We start from the raw sequence: 16,720 nt of genomic DNA, 5'->3' as shown, positions 1-16,720 counted from the left end.
AATCATGAGGAAAGGAACTGAACAAAAATGATATCTTTCTTTATGATGATACTCTTCATCACTGATCCAAATTCGTCACTACCAGTTTTATTGAATTTATTACATTTAACAGGATTTCAGGGTTTAATATTAATTTGAAATAGAGTATACTATATCCAATTGATTGTCTTCCAGTCTTTACTAAATAACATTCTTTTCATTAATTATAACCTCCAGATATCTGTTCTGTTCTGAGATAGTCACAACACAATTTAAAGATTTATTGAAATGTAATTTTTGCAAAAAACATTTAAAAGCTGATAATCTCTTCATCTCAGTTTAAATGATAATATCCAAAATTCTTATTAATATTTTAAAGCATTTCTATATATAATTAAATCAATTTTCAGAAAGTACTATACAGTTATAATAACATTCATCTGGAATGCAAAAATGTCACTTATTAAAACTAAGACCCTGAAAAGGTACCAAGCAGTGGGTGGCAGGCATTATTAGAGGAAACATTCATCTTACCTGTGTCTTCTAGCAAATAAACAGGGTTTTTCTTTTGAGCCTCAAATCTGTAACAATGTCATTTGAATTCTTTCACATCAAGTATTAAAGTAAATGAATGGATGAAATAATCCGAAAAGTGTTTTTGTATAATTGTTTAATTTTGATAGGGAAAAAAATCCTACACCTCTAGTATAATTGTGGATAGCTACTTTGAGGCATGTATGATCGGTATACCTGATGATCGCAAAGAAACGTGGTCATTATAAAATAAGAGTCTGCATATTAAACCAATTCAAAATGTGAAGAATTATTTTTCAATGTACTGTATTTTATATTTTTTACTCTAGTCAGTATGATTAATAGTGTAGTACATGGAAGTATGGTAATATTGATATGGTTTAAACAAACAGAACTGTTCAATTAATTATTTAAGCCCAGCACTAGTAAAGGAATGCAATTATCACAGAGTGGAGGGAATGTAAAGAAATACATACAAGCAATTTAAACTGCCTCAGGGGAAGAAAGAAGCAAAGATGAGCTATGAAATAGAATAATAAGATAATAATAGATATCTATCTGACCCAACACACTAGACTACTGATAAATTTAGATATTTTATTTATTTTCACTGCATATCTTATATACACACATACTGAACTTGCCTCTTCACATATTGCTTTAGCGATTTGACAAATTTTTATATCTTATAAAAATCTGAAATACTGCCTTTAAGAAAAAGAACACACTTTTTATTGTATTAATGTATTTTCCAAAAATATCCAGGATGAATAAAAATTTTAAAAAACTGTTATTTAAAATTTAAAGTTCTGCATTTCTGTCATGTCTGTTCCTTTAGTAGAAAGGGTCCTGTGTGCCAGTGAAAACAAAATGGTGTCCTGATGGCAGCATTCTGACTTTGTGACATTATGTGACATTATACTTTCTTCACTACAGTCAACTTTTTCAGTTCATGTTTTAAACCTAATGAGACTGTAATAATGGCAAGAGTTGATCTTGAAGAAGTTAGCCATTAAGTGTTCTGCCTTTAAGTCATAAATTGAATGTATTAACTTCTACAGAATTTCATGCTGTTCAAAATAAATGTAATCCCAAATTAAGATTAGATGCCACACCAGTTCCTGACCTACCTTGGACTCATTTATAGAGGTGGAACATTATTATTACATCTCAGTTTGTGTCTTTTTGCATTTCATACTTTATATAAATAAATGCTGTCATTTTCAGTACCAAAAAATGAATAACAGAAGCTAAAAAAGATTGTGATGCCAACTAGGACCCCAATAATACTTTTACAATGTGCATGGAAATAATATTCATTACTCTTTAGTAATATTAATTAATCATATTCATTTCCAGTGACTACTACTCCAGGTCATAACAGTAACATACAGAGCTTGGCAAAATTCAAATGTTGTCGTTCTCAACTGCTTGGAAATGCAATAACACGATTACAATATGGTGTCTTCTCTCTGTGTTCAAAATCGAGTACTGTCCACACAGAAAGCTCAAAGACTTTCACACCAGGTGCCTAAAACACCAAAGTTGGTTGGTTTCTCTGGATTTGGACAATCAATATCTTGGGGAGCTCCACTCTATGCCATGGAGCTGATCAGCACCCTAATATCTTACATAATAGATTTATTATTCCCATTAGTATCTAGAACTATAGTTAGCACACTTATCAGAGAGAAGAGTGCACACAAGCAGAAATCCAACAATAAATTCTTTCAAGGTTTAAGTAAACCATAAGAGAACCTGGTTCAGCACTAGGACCCATGCCTGCAACAAAGCCTAGGATAGTTATTCAGCAGTTAGCACCTAACAGCAATGCAATCCATCAAGTTCAGTCAGGCTACACCCATAAAATATGATTCAGAACTTCCATGTGTGGACCTGATCAGCCAACCAGAGGATGAAGAGCAGCAGTGATGACTGAAGAGCAAAAGATATTGGCACGATACACTGAGGCAGACTACGCTTATTTCAAGCATACGCAAACTAGGCACAGTCCTATGTAGACACAACCTGAGGAATCCTGATTAAAGCACGTCAGTGACGTTTTTTTATACATTTTTCTATACATTTAAACACCGATGTTGCAAGTCATATTCTTCATGGTATTGACTTTTCAAAGGTTAATAACTTTTTTTTTTAAATAGTCTTTGTCCATCAATATTTTGTACATGGTGTACTACTACTGTCTATCCAATTCAGAGAGTTCCATTAAATTGTTTGTTTGTATGTAATGTTTTACATGTATTAAACCAAATGTCTGTGATATCTGGAGTTGCAAAAAGAAAGGAAAGAAAGATAGAGGCATAGAAAGGATTTTCAGAATTCTTTCTGTATTCACTATCGTCACACCTATTTCATATCTGGGAGATAAATGTAGATGACGCTACATTCTTTGAGATGCTTATATTAGCCATTAAAACCAGTGGCATGTTTCCATTTAGGGCAAAGAAGATGGTGGCAGAATTGGATGCAATCTTGAAAAATCCCCTCCATTCCAACTAGAAGTCACTTTCTTGGAGTTCTTCTAGCCACAGGCTTGTTCCACCACATTTGTTTATTTATTGATAGATTGATTATTATTCCCTTGAGCCTTTATCCATGTTTTTTTATGTTTCTGCTGCTGAATGCATCTGAATTTCCCTGTCGGATTAATAAAGTATTCTTAGTTAAATTTAAGTGAGCAAAAGCATTACCTTTATCAAAAACATATCTTTGTTTTTATAAAACGTGTGATAATCCTTACATTTTAGATGTATTTTTATGTGTACACAGTACAATGAAATTCCTGTCTGTAGGTTTGACCAACATGCCCCACACCTCCACTCTGGAGGTCAGATTCTAACTCTGTGGGTTATGTGAAATAAAAACATTGCAAAATATAATAAGTAGTGACCATCCAAACAGAAAACTTTTCTTTCTCATAAAGTTTTATGAAACTGACAACAAAATTAATTTTGCGCTATATTTTGTAAGGGCAAAACTTACTGAAAAGAGGTTACATTTTTTTTACTTTAAAATACTTTTGTACAGCATTTTAAAAAAGAGGGCAGCAGTGGGTAGTGCTGCCGCCTCGCAGTTAGGAGACCTGGGTTTGCTTCCTGGGTCCTCCCTGCGTGGAGTTTGCATGTTCTCCCCGTGTCTGCATGGGTTTCCTCCGGGTACTCTGGCTTCCTCCCACAGTCCAAAGACATGCAGGTTAGGTGCATTGCCGATTATAAATTCTCCCTAGTGTGTGTTTGGTGTGTGTGTGCCCTGCGGTCGGCTGGTGCCCTGCCTGGGGTTTATTTCCTGCCTTGCGCCCTGTGTTGGCTGGGATTGGCTCCAGCAGACCCCTGTGACCCTGTAGTTTGGATATAGCGATATAGCGGGTTGGATAATGGATGGATGGATTAAAAGAAAAAAACATTACTCTCTTATTATTTGACAAAAAAAAAACTGTCTTCTGGAAATGCAACATGGCTAAACATAACCCACAATGAGATGGGTGAGGGGAGGGGGTATGGGTATACTGTACATACTAAACACCATTCTTTACTTGATCAATGACATCATAAATTTCACTTTTTTGCGAAATGGCATAGTTTAGCCAATCCAAGACAGGATCCTTTCCAAAGCCACTGCCAAACATGTACACCCTCTCTTTCTAACACATACACCCTCTGTATGGCTTCTTAGGATGGCTAGAACCCTTCTGACAGCTTCTCTTTCCCAAGTGTAGCAAAAATGGGAAACAACCCTAATTATCAGCAGCTCTTTTACCAAACTGACCACTTTAGTTTGACAACTAGCACTATTTGGTTGAGGGCATTACTCGGATTTTAACAGTAGTTAACCAGGAGATGTGTGTTTCTTTCAAAAATTAAACAAAATATTTCTTTTCTGAGAAACTAGTAACAAAATTAGAAACAAAAAGTGAACTTTTCTGTGCTCTGCAATGTGTTGTTTTAAACCAGAGGGTTTAACAGTAATCTTTGTCAGGAAAGAAAGTCTTTCACCAAAATTCAACAAGATAACCAGAGATGAAACACCAAGATAAAGAATGAGTCAAAAATAAAACACAAAGTATCATGTAACAGAATACCAAAAATGAGACTTTCGTATCTTGAACATAGCAGACTGTACTGCTGCACTGCAATTTATCAGCTCAAATCAGGGCAATGGGCACTAGCAACCAGACAAGATCTTAAGGAAACAATATTAGCCAGCTTTAAGAGCGGTTATGTGGTACATTTAAAATTGAAAAGAAAAAAAAAGTGAAAATTCTCAAAATAAAATTCAAACTCCTTCAAGAAATTAAAGCTCCAAAATTAAAATTTCAAAATGTTAAATTCTCATAAAAAAATATTGAAATCACAAACCTTTTTTTAAATACAAAACAGGTCTCATTTCTCAATAATAGGTCTGCTTGGCTCCACCAGGATGTTTATACCACTGATTAAAACCTATTTAAGCACACTTGTATTGACTTCCTATTCCATAGTTGTTCATTACTGACTTTTAAAAACCTTTTATTGGACTTAGGTATAAACTATGATAAAGTACTTGTAAAGTACTCTTGAAGGATGTTTTAAATACATAAATAGATGTAAAATTAACTCTATAGAGTTTTCCTAATTTATGGAATACCCAAAACCCTTTTATAATCCCACTGTATAATCATCATTATCATTATCACAAGGTTTAACAACCATTTTCTGGGTTTAGTAAGATTAGGTAGTTGCTCCCCAAATCTTTTTTCTGTACTCTTAAAAATCCTGGATATCTGTTGGGTTGAAACCCATTATTTTATTATCATCTGGCCTCCCTCCACCTCCATCTTTGTGATGCTCCTTACATAGTAATAATCTGGAACTACTGCCACTTCCCTGACACTTAGCATTTAACTCCAGCTAAAGAGAAGAGTTTCACAGATGCTACACTGGGCCTATATTTGGAATTCACTTTTTTTATAGCAGTCTGATAAGACTGCTTCAAATGACACTGGTTCCGGCTCAGAGATGTTTCAGTATCACGTTGTTTACCACCATAGTCAGTGAGAAGGACAATCATAAGTCAACAGTTGGCAAGTTTAATGGACAAACCTTTGCACCAGTTACCAACCAAACAGTCGGGCTTATGCACACCCAAGAAACCAACATAAATTTAGTGATTTGGCTGTGTTTCTAAAACAATTGTTGCAGTCCATTTCTAAGTAATTATTGTATCACATCAGACTGAATTCATCCAACAAACATTTCTGGACATCTCTTGTTGTTTTATTAAAAACTAGCTGAAATACCAGCCGTTGCCCGGGAGGAAAATAAAGTGGGTTATTTTAAATTATTTGAGAAAAATATAATAAAAAAAATTTAATAAAAATAAATTAACAAACAATGAAGACTCACTAATGTGCTTGTTTTGCGGTCTTGTATGTATGTTTTCATCCAGTTGACACTCGGAACCTGCCAACTCTATTTCATTTCAGAAGCAACAGGGGTGCGGTGGTGCTCAAACATAAAGAATGCTGGCAGTCAACTCCAGTTCGCCCTCTGGTGATCATTCTGAGTGTCAAATGGATGATAACATGCATACAAGACCGCAAGATCACCCCCACCTTACCCAGAAGTGGGTGGATTAGGGTTGATTTCACCATATGGTATTATTAGTCGATCAATAAGAAACATTTGTACCAAGTTTCATGAAAATTGCTCCAGCCTTTTGGAAATGATGCTAAAAAATACATACATACACAAACACATTCATTGACTTTTATATATATATAGATGTAAATCCCCTTCACTTTGTTTGACAACCCCATAAAGAAGCAAATGCATCTATATATATAATTCACTAAGGCAAGACACCCATGGAAAGCACGCCGGAAGGAGCGTGGATTCACTAAGCCGCCGACAAGTAAGACACCTATGGCGCACGCAGGAAGGAGCCACGCCCACCAACTCCAAGACCATTGGATATGACGACAACTTGCAGAGCCACGCCCACCAACTCGGACGCGACGACACAGAAAAAACGGCGTCATTTATATTCGTCTGTCGTAGAGGCCACATGCACCTCCGAGCCACGTTGACTGTTCATAGAGGCATGTTTCTTGCGGAGGTGAATCGCCATATGCAGCGTGTAAAACGGTTTGCAAGGGGTATCCCATGGGATCCCTAAAACAATCCTTTACAACAATGAAGTAAGCAGTCTTTAAAAACCGAGTTTTCGGTTACGACGCACGACCGCATGCAGCATAGCAAACTGTTTTGCACGCTTCATACAGCAATTCGCATCCGCGACAAACATGCGTCTTCTTAGATGCTCCTGCAGGAACACGGAAAGTCTACGTGAGTCACAGGTGCATCTGGACTGTGCAAAGACGCCAACGACTCAAGTGACGAGTTGGAGGTGGGCACATGAGCGATGGCGGTCTGCCAGTTTTCAGTCACGGACGATTGTGTGTTGATTCGTTTCGTGCATTGTTACAATGTTGCTTTTCTTGCTGATTTATTACATTACCGATTTTTCAAATGTTAATTTTCCCGCTGTGCTTAAAAATCATTAAAAAACCGGCCTGATTATGCGGCGTATGGTACGCCACGGGTTGGCTAGTTAATTTATAATTGTCTAACCTTTCTTATCATATAAAATGACAAAGCACCACTACAGGCAACTTCCTTGTTTTTCAAATCATTTAATGCTTGCAGTGTAAGGAGTTTTACTACACTTGGCTCAAACTTGAACATTCCAAACACATTTTTTTTTTGTTTTCAACACATTTTCTTTAAAGGGTGTTTTTGTAGAATGGTATAATTCATTTCGATAAAGGCATCCGAAAGCAATATTCATTATTGTCAATGTTTTCTTTATAGGAATAGCACTCACATATTCTGCTTAATTTCTCCTCCTTGTCCTTAAATTTATATTGTACTTTTCAGATATAGTTGTCTAAGATGTTTTATTAACCATCTTCAGTAAACATTGGATTTTAACTGTAATTACTCATGTCATGAGTTTTTTTTCTTGTAGTAAATGTAATTACCTTAGTCAAGCAATATATGAATGTCAAAAACTATGAAAAGTATCTCTCTTACCTGATTGAGTTTGAAATCTTGCTGGCATCATCTAATGTGCCATCTGTGCTAAGATGAAATCCATTTGGCACATTTTTCAAGGATGACCTGCTCAGGACATTCTCTGATTTGCTGCTGGTAATTGAGTTCCGGAGTGGGCTTCCATAGGTGCCCTCAGTAGAATTACTCACACCCTGCTCCTTTTCATCGACAGTACTTAGCTCTAGCAGATCATGCTGAATGGCAACAAGTTTTTGTTCCAAAAGTTCTGGACCTTCTTTAATTCTTTGTTGGATGAGTGGTGTAAGGGGAGCTTCAAAACTAACACAGCTGTCTGTCTCATCTGTCAGTGACAATACATCAAGGGAATCCAAGCTACTATAATAAGTGCCCTTCATGAGATCAGACTCCACAATTCTCTCAAAAGTAGAACTGAAGCCATCATGGTTATCTCTCAGTTGGATTGTCTCTTTCTCAGTGATTTCTTCATTTCTGCAATAAATAAACAAACCCAATGTTATCAACACAAGCTCATCAAACAGTAATACACACAATGCACTATGTAAAAGCAGAATTCAAAACAAGGATTGGTAATTTGGTACCACACAATTTTAATAATATTATATAGATTTATAAAATTCCATCTACATAGTAGGAGAAAAAACAACTTTACCATTATGTGCCTGCTGGAGTGGTGTAAACTAAGCATACTGCCATTGACTGCCTACTGTTGAGTGATGGAGTGAAATTTGCCTATCTAACCGACTGATAGGTGAATTTGAGTTTGGTGGATACCAGGGGAATGCCACCTTCCAGACTGCATGCTGCCTATTGCAAATTTGAGAAGGGATAATGGTCTGGGCTGTTTTTCAGGGTTTGTGCTAGTCCTCCTGGTTCTAGTGTAGGGTACTTTTAATGCTACAGGATACAAAGTAATTTTAGACAATTGTGAGCTTCCAACTGTATGGCAACAGACTGGAAAATGTCCTTTCCTACTCCAGCATGACTGTGACCCTGTGCACAAAGTCAGGTCCATAGTTTGATAGTTTGATGAGTTTAGTGTGGGGGAACTCGAGTAGTCTGCACAGAGCACTGACCTCAACCCTAATAAACACACTCTGCAATGTATTGGTACTCCAATAGCGAGTCAGGTCTTCTCATCCATAATAAGTACCTGACCTCATAAATGCTCTTTTGGCTGAATGAGCACAAATTTCTACAGACACACTCCAAAATCTTCATAGAAAGCCTTCTCAGAAGGGGGATAGTGTTATACCTTCAAAGAGGTGGTCAACTTCATATTAATGCCTATAGTTTTGGAATGGGATGTCCCATATGCTCACATAGTTTCCACAAACGTTTAGCCATATAGTGTATGTGAAAGCCTCCGATGTCTTACTAATTTGCATTTGCTTCTCGGTGAATATAATACAAATTATATACACAAACAGGAGAGTGGGAGTATAAGGAAAATATAGTTGGCCTCATTGTTCTTAAAAAAATGGCTTGTAAAAAAATAATGCAAAAAGAAGTGTGCGTTTCAAGAATTAATTTTTAAAACTGAAATGAAAAAAATGAATTTGATTCATTTGAGTTAGTAGGTTTTGTTATGAAATTTATTATTCAATGAATTGAAGAAGAATCACTAACCTGGTAGTCATTTGAGCACATTTAAAACATTTTCTAGTAAAGAATTGTCAGAAGATCTGAAACATTTTCAAAATCATTTTGAATTTAGAATTATAAGTTGCTGAAGATAGATTACAAATAGCATATTAAACCCAATGGCAAAAGGCTAAATTTAATTCTGACTTGACCTTCTTTATTTATCAGCCTTTGCCTTAGTCAGAATATGTAAATGTACATACTTAATTTAATTTTACTCAGTAGAGTGCACTATATAACCTGTGTAGCTGTGTACTATTAGTCTGTTCAATCTACACACTTCTTCATTGAAGATTTTAATGAGTCCAGTAAAATTTAAAGTCATTGTCTTTATTATGTTTTAATGCATATGCTTAAAATGTTGTATTTGTATTAAACTCAGCTTGTTATATACAGTCATGTGAAAAATTAATTTCTGTTTGCTATATGCTGCTACATGCTGACTAGACAACATTACTCAGCCCGTGTAGATTTTTTGGCCACAAATTAATTCTGAAAACCTCCCATGCCACCTCATCACAAATATACTTTATTGGATTGAGATCTGGGGACTGTGCAGGCCATTGCACTTACAGAATTCACTGGCAGATATGTGAAACCAGCTTGAGATGGAATCAATTTTAAAATGGGAAGACTGTAGTTACAAAGGGATGCACATGATCAGATAAAAGCTCAGAGATTCAAATGCTCAGCTGTTATTAAGAGGCATGCACCACCACCTCCAACATAATTTAAAAATGACCTATGAATTCATGCTGCCTTACATAAAATTCCAACACTGCTCTCTGCATGTTGCAGAAGACATTGTGAATCTTCAAACCTGACTCTTTAAGATCTGGGGTTTATATCAGTTTAGTTTTCATGTTTGTATCTTTTATATGCATTTTTGATCGTTTTCATTATGTTATAAAAAACTGGTGTTATCCCTGTTTGCTGCAAGTTTTTGTTTACTATGGAAACCACCATTTTGTAATGTCTTCTGTTGGAAACAAGGAAGTTGTTACATGTGATGTCTTCTTCTGAAATATATTTTAAGATGTCGCCACACTGCATGTGGCATCCAAAATTTTGGATTGCAAAGACTCTAGATGTGGTCTGATTTGTTTTCAAACTCTCTGGGATTTAGATTTTGACTTTGGTAAACGTTTTGGGTTTGGTGTTTTCTGGTACAATATGATCTCCTGGCTGTGACTGTTTTTGTACGTTATTTTGACAAATTTATCCCTGTTCATAATCTTTCTTTTTTAAATCTTAGCAGAATGTGAACAACAGCTTTTACAGTTTTCAATTATCCAGTTTTGTTGATCACTTTATCTTCACTGAGAAGCGTAGATCCCAACATGGTCTTCTGCTGCTGCAGCCAAACTGCTTCAAGTTTTATTAACACACTGTGCAAAGAAACCTTTCTGCACGTCTCTGTTGTAAAGAGGTGTTTTTGAGTATCTGTGGTGTCAGCTGTTTCTGTCAGCTTGAGCAAATCTGTCCATTCACTTATGTCCCCTCTTATTAATAAGCTGCTTTTACTCACACAGTTCTGCTTATTAAATGTTTAAATTAATCGTACATCTTTTTTTTATTTATTGCACCATCCTCTCTATATCCTAGAGACTGTAGTGTATGAAAATACCAGGAAAGCCGATGATTTAAAGATGTCACGTCTTTCCTGAAATATCAAACTATGGTCAATGTCCCGAAGATCATACATCTTGCTCCTTTGACGATGCCTGCAAGGTATATATATCTCTCTATTATAAAAAAAATCTTGAGACAAGACTATTGCCAAGAGATTTTTTCAAGTCCCACTCTCCTCTCAAATATTTTCAACTACACCCACGGTTCTCTCACCTCTCATTTATGTGAATGCTTTTGTCTGACACAGCTCCTGCACTCTAAGCTCTTATAAATTTGTATGTTTTCCTCACTTTAAGTTCCCAATAAATTATTTATTAGAGAGACAGAAATGCTATTCACTCATGGGCAGTTATACGTTGCGTTGTCACGATGTAAGTCCAAATACAGAATAAAAATTCAATGCGATATTGGTGAAAAGTTGATTCAAAAAATTGTTTTTACTGAAGCTTTACAGTAAAAGTGTAAGTTTAAAAAGTATTTGCATGTTAATTTCAAAGCCAAACAGAACGAAAATGTATAACGCAACGAATACCTCTAACGTAACATGAAACATAATTTTCTTTCAATTTATTACATTTTACTATTTTTTACTATGGTTAATTACTTGCTGTAATGTAAAATAGTTCTATTATGCATGTGTAACAATCTGTTTAAATTGTACATCCACTTCCCCATACACGTGCGACAGAATCGTAAAGTAGCTAGTGCGTAGCGCCTGCCCAGGGGTTGGCGAGCCAAGCGAGCAGGGGGCAGAGTCCCCTAGTGTACACACACATATATATATATACACACACACATATATATAATCTTGTGACTGAGCACAGGCACAAAGAGGACAGCTCAAAGGCTCTAGTGACTGCAGTTCTACCAGAATTCAGGTATTGTTGCTTTGTCCTAATGCTTTTTTCTTCCTCCCACTGCTGACCAGATGATATAATATAATATCCACATACAGTATTTATTTATACTGTTTATAGATACTGTATTTAGTTATATTCACAAGATTGGCTGTTTGAAGGAGTAACCAATTTAGGTTAACAACCAGCCAAACCTAACAAAGCGATTGTTGCATGTATATTCACAGCAGGAAAGACTTTTTGTGTATTGTGTAATTTTCATAGTGTGGTTTGCAATAATGGGATTAATTTCCTTGCTAAAATGTACAGTGGCAGTTAACAATAAAATTAGACAATGTTAATTAGATTTAATTTTTTAAGGATTTGACTCCATAGGATTTGACTCCATAAATATCCTGATGTTTTATCTTTGCTACTTGAATTATTGAAGAGTAAAGCTGTAGGGGGCTTATCTCTTAGTTGCTTTTTAAACCACAGAGCAGAGAAGTGAACCATGGCAATTCAGCAAGTAATGTTTCTTGTGCTGCTGTTTGTATTCTGGGTTCATATCTATTTTTTTTTAAATGTTCTTTCAATGTTCCTGCCATGTACAGATGTTTTTTTCACACAGTGACAATGTTATTTTCTAAATTTAAGTTGCTAGAGTACATTTTCTTAATGTGTAACTGGGCATGACACATGACATGGCAGCATTCCATTCACAGTATGTTCTTGTTTTGTTTCTGATACAACCTTCCTAGAGAGTGCAAGATAGAAAGGAGAAAGTAAAAGGACTAAACAAACAGGCTTCAAAGGCTTGGTACCAAATCTATTCAGTGACGGTGGCCCAGATCCCAGAGCAATTTTCCAAGCAAGTCATAAGTTACAACCAAAACTGAATGATGAATAGTGTTTAAAATGTCATCTGGTCTGATGATTGGCATAAAACATCAAGGTTCCATAGGCCCATCCTGTATTGCATCCAGTATACAGGCTGAAGGTGGTGGTGTAGTGACATGGGAATCATTTTTAATGCCTCTTAATAACTACTGAGTGTCACTTGAATGTAATTAAATACGGATGGAAAAATACGAAATTATGTGAATTCTAGAAATATATTAAGGCTTCTATGCAATTAAAGATGGTGTGGTGTATGGCCAGCCGTTCATCCCGGCCAATACTCCCAAGCCGTCAGATGGAGCCCTCCCTGCAGTATGGCGGTGCCCCGAAGACCAGCAGGGCATCATGGACATTGGAGTCTTTATGCACAGCCCTGCTGGATACCATAGGGGCCATTAGGAGATGCTGCAGGGAGGAACAACCTTATTTGCCTTACGCCCCGGAAGAACATTCGAGTCACATGGACAAGGGGAATGACGTGCTTCCGGGGTGAAGAAAAGGACTTTTGATCTGACCCAGAAGTGATAGGAGATCACATGGACTGGGGATTGGAACACTTCCGGGTCAGGGAGGATAACAGGATTGTGGGAGCTCCCAGATGGAGAGCTGAGCTGGGTGGAAAGGTGGCAACACGTCTGGGAGTGGAGGATTGATTAGTGATTGTATTGTGATTATTTGATGAGTATTGTGGAGATGAGGGTGCTTTGTGCACTGTTGTTTTAAATAAGGTCAATTATTGAACTTTTATCTTGTGTCTGGCGAATTGGACAAGGGTTCAAGGGAGCGATAACGCCCCCTATCTGTTACAATGGCTTTCTCTTCCATATTTATGGCCTGTACACAGGTTGCAGACATCAATTTCTTTTGTAATTTGTTTTAGTATTTGTGTATTAATATTATACTTCTGTTGGAACATTACCAAAAACATTTTATATAAAACATGATATTGTACATGAACTTTAGCCAAGTTAGATTCATTGGTTTGACCGAGATTCCCTGCACTCTCGTGAGTAGCAAGGTGCACACAACGGCAAAAATGGCACTGACATCTGGCGAGAGATCAAAGCGAATGTGTAAAGCAAACTACTCCGTGGAAAACGCTGTTGCTTATTATCTCTGAACTGGACTATGACTCAAGTTTTTGATACAAGCGATCAAAGATGAATGTGAGGTTCCAGCTTCAGCCGATTGGTTCCCAGCTAGTCATGGTACTGACAATGTTCACCAGGGAGGACTGCCACTTAACAATGATAAGAGGTAGAAACCAGATTGTAATGCATTGCGACCATGTCCCAGCCATGCAAAGATTTCCTGGCAGAAAGCAAGCCACACAATCTTGGCAAACTGACAGCCACAGCATGCAGCAACAGACGTTTTATGTTGACTTCTGAGTGAAACCATTGCTTTTTGGAAAAAATATTCAGGCCTCAAAGAGTTAATTATAGTTTAATTGATAAACTTTTTATTTAACACTGCTATAGAATATGATAAAGCTATCTTCATTGGTGATTTTAACATTCCCCTATAGATGGAAATGGACACAGTTAGAAAAGTGTTCTATTGGCACTTTGTGTGTCAGTGTTTTTCATATAATGAAATACCTATATACATTTTTAATATTAGAATAAGGTATGATTAAAAAAATGATGTCATTATTCAAATAGTAATTATGTCACCTCTAAAATTAAATAATTTCAGATTAGTATTTAATTATTTTTTAACTAAGCTTGCCAATAGATCGCTAGACAGCGACTAGATTACAAAATCCATTTGCTGATTTATTAAACTCTCTTAATTCAGCTTTAGAGCTTTGATCAGCAGGGACATGCCATTGTGCCATTAGGGTAAGGCAGATGGTTGGTGTGCAGGCCCAGCACTGGACACATTCTCACACACACTCACAATCACTCACTATTGCTGGGCCAACCTAGTGTCTCAACTACATTAAAACTCAACCTTAATTTTAAGAAAAATAAACATCAGCTCAAGTATAACTAATGGAAAATATATATCTCATCCCTAAACCAAAGAAAAATGTATCAGAGTTTATGAGATTTTATTTTACAAAAAGCAAAATGAGGTATTAAAAAAAAGACATTCTTACTGAAGTCAAAAACATAATGCCCTGGGATTGATTTGCTGCCTTTGGTATTGAAATCTTAGATGGGACATTTGCATCAGTGTTTTCAAAGGTGCTGAGTCCTTAAGAGGTTTTCACTTTTAAAAAGTTCCTTTTTAATTTTTTCAAGTTATTGAATAAATTAAAATGCCAATTTAGATCCGGTATGCTTTATTTAAAGATACACCTCACTGTTTTATTATTTCTGGGAAGAGTGATGTAGATCAAAACAATATTCTGTTAGCTCAGTTGGAATTACCTATAATTTTGCTGAATCAACACACAATCTAGGCATTACCTTTAACACTAGCATGTCTTTTAAAACACACATAATAAAAATGACTAAAACGTTTGTTTTCCATCTTAAAGATGTTACAAAGTTAAGACTAAATATGCAGGATACTGAGAAATTAATTAAAACATTTTTCTAGTAGGATTGATTACTGCAATGCATTATTCACTGGCTGTTCAAATCGTTTTTTAAGTAGCTTTCAGGTAATTCAAAATGCTACTGAAAGAATTATTACAAGAACTAGAAGGTACTGTATAAACATAAAGTGGTGCTTGAAAGTTTGTGAACCCTTTAGAATTTTCTATATTTCTGCATAAATATAACCTAAAACATCATCTGATTTTTCACTCAAGTCCTAAAAGTAGATAAAGAGAAACCAGTTAAACAAATGTGACAAAAATATTATACTTGGTCATTTATTTATTGAGGAAAATGATCGAATATTACATATTTGTCAGTGGCAAAAGTATGTAAACCTCTAGGATTAACAGTTAGTTTGAAGGTGAAATTAGTGTCAGGTGTTTTCAATCAATGGGATGACATAATCAGGTGTGAGTGGGCACCCTGTGTTATTTAAAGAACAGGGATCTGTCAAAGTCTGCGCTTCACAACACATGTTTATGGAAGTGTATCATGGCACAAACAAAGGAGATTTGTGAGGACCTCAGAAAAAGAGTTGTTGATGCTCATCAGGCTGGAGAAGGTTACAAAACCATCTCTAAAGAGTACCAATGGAGGAAATTCAAGACCATTGATACCCTCTCCAGGAGTGGTCGACCAACAAAGATCACTCCAAGAGCAAGGCGTGTAATAGTCGGCAAGGTCACAAAGGACTCCAGGGTAACTTCTAAGCAACTGAAGGCCTCTCACACATTGGCCAATGTTCATGTTTATGAGTCCACCATTAGGAGAACACTGAAAAACAATGGTGTGCATGGCAGGGTTGCAAGGAGAAAGCCACTGCTCTCCAAAAAAAAATTGCTGCTCGTCTGCAGTTTTCTAAAGGTCATGTGGACAAACCAGAAGGCTATTGGAAGAATGTTTTGTGGACAGATGAGACCAAAATAGAACTTTTTGGATTAAATGAAAAGTGTTATGTTTGGAGAAAGGAAAACACTGAATTCCAGCATAAGAACCTTATCCCATCTGTGAAACATGGTGGTGGTAGTATCATGGTTTGGCCCTGTTTTGCTGCATCTGGGCCAGGACGGCTTGCCTTCATTGATGGAACAATGAATTCTGAATTATATCAGAGAATTCTAAAGGAAAATGTCAGGACATCTGTCCATGAACTGAATCTCAAGAGAAGGTGGGTCATGCAGCAAGACAACGACCCTAAGCACACAAGTCGTTCTACCAAAGAATGGTTAAAGAAGAATAAAGTTAAAGTTTTGGAATGGCCAAGTCAAACCCATGACCTTAATCCAATCAAAATGTTGTGGAAAGACCTGAAGCAAGCAGGTAATGTGAGGAAACCCACCAACATCCCAGAGCTGAAGCTGTTCTGTACGGAGGAATGGGCTAAAATTCCTCTAAGCCGGTGTGCAGGAATGATTAAAAGTTACCAGAAATGTTTAGTTGCAGTTATTGCTGCAAAGGGGGGTCACACCAGATACTGAAAGCAAAGGTTCACATACTTTTGCCACTCACAAATATCTAATATTCGATCATTTTCCTTAATAAATAAATGACC

The 16,720-nt window shown here is 36.4% G+C and overlaps 1 protein-coding gene across 1 annotated transcript in view; it reads right to left on the bottom strand.

Moving 5' to 3' along the window:
• Positions 1 to 16,720, bottom strand: part of psd2 (pleckstrin and Sec7 domain containing 2) — a 141,646-nt gene that overhangs the window by 109,731 nt on the left and 15,195 nt on the right. The window contains exon 2 of the mRNA XM_039774089.1: positions 7,605 to 8,075. Within this exon, the coding sequence (XP_039630023.1) occupies positions 7,605 to 8,075 (471 nt within the window). The remainder of the gene's footprint in view (positions 1 to 7,604; positions 8,076 to 16,720) is intronic.

Source organism: Polypterus senegalus, chromosome 13 (genome assembly GCF_016835505.1).
Source record: "Polypterus senegalus isolate Bchr_013 chromosome 13, ASM1683550v1, whole genome shotgun sequence".
NCBI classification, from domain to species: domain Eukaryota; kingdom Metazoa; phylum Chordata; class Cladistia; order Polypteriformes; family Polypteridae; genus Polypterus; species Polypterus senegalus.
The sequence above is the reverse complement of the archived record's forward strand: the minus strand, read 5'-3'. Positions and strand labels throughout refer to the sequence as shown.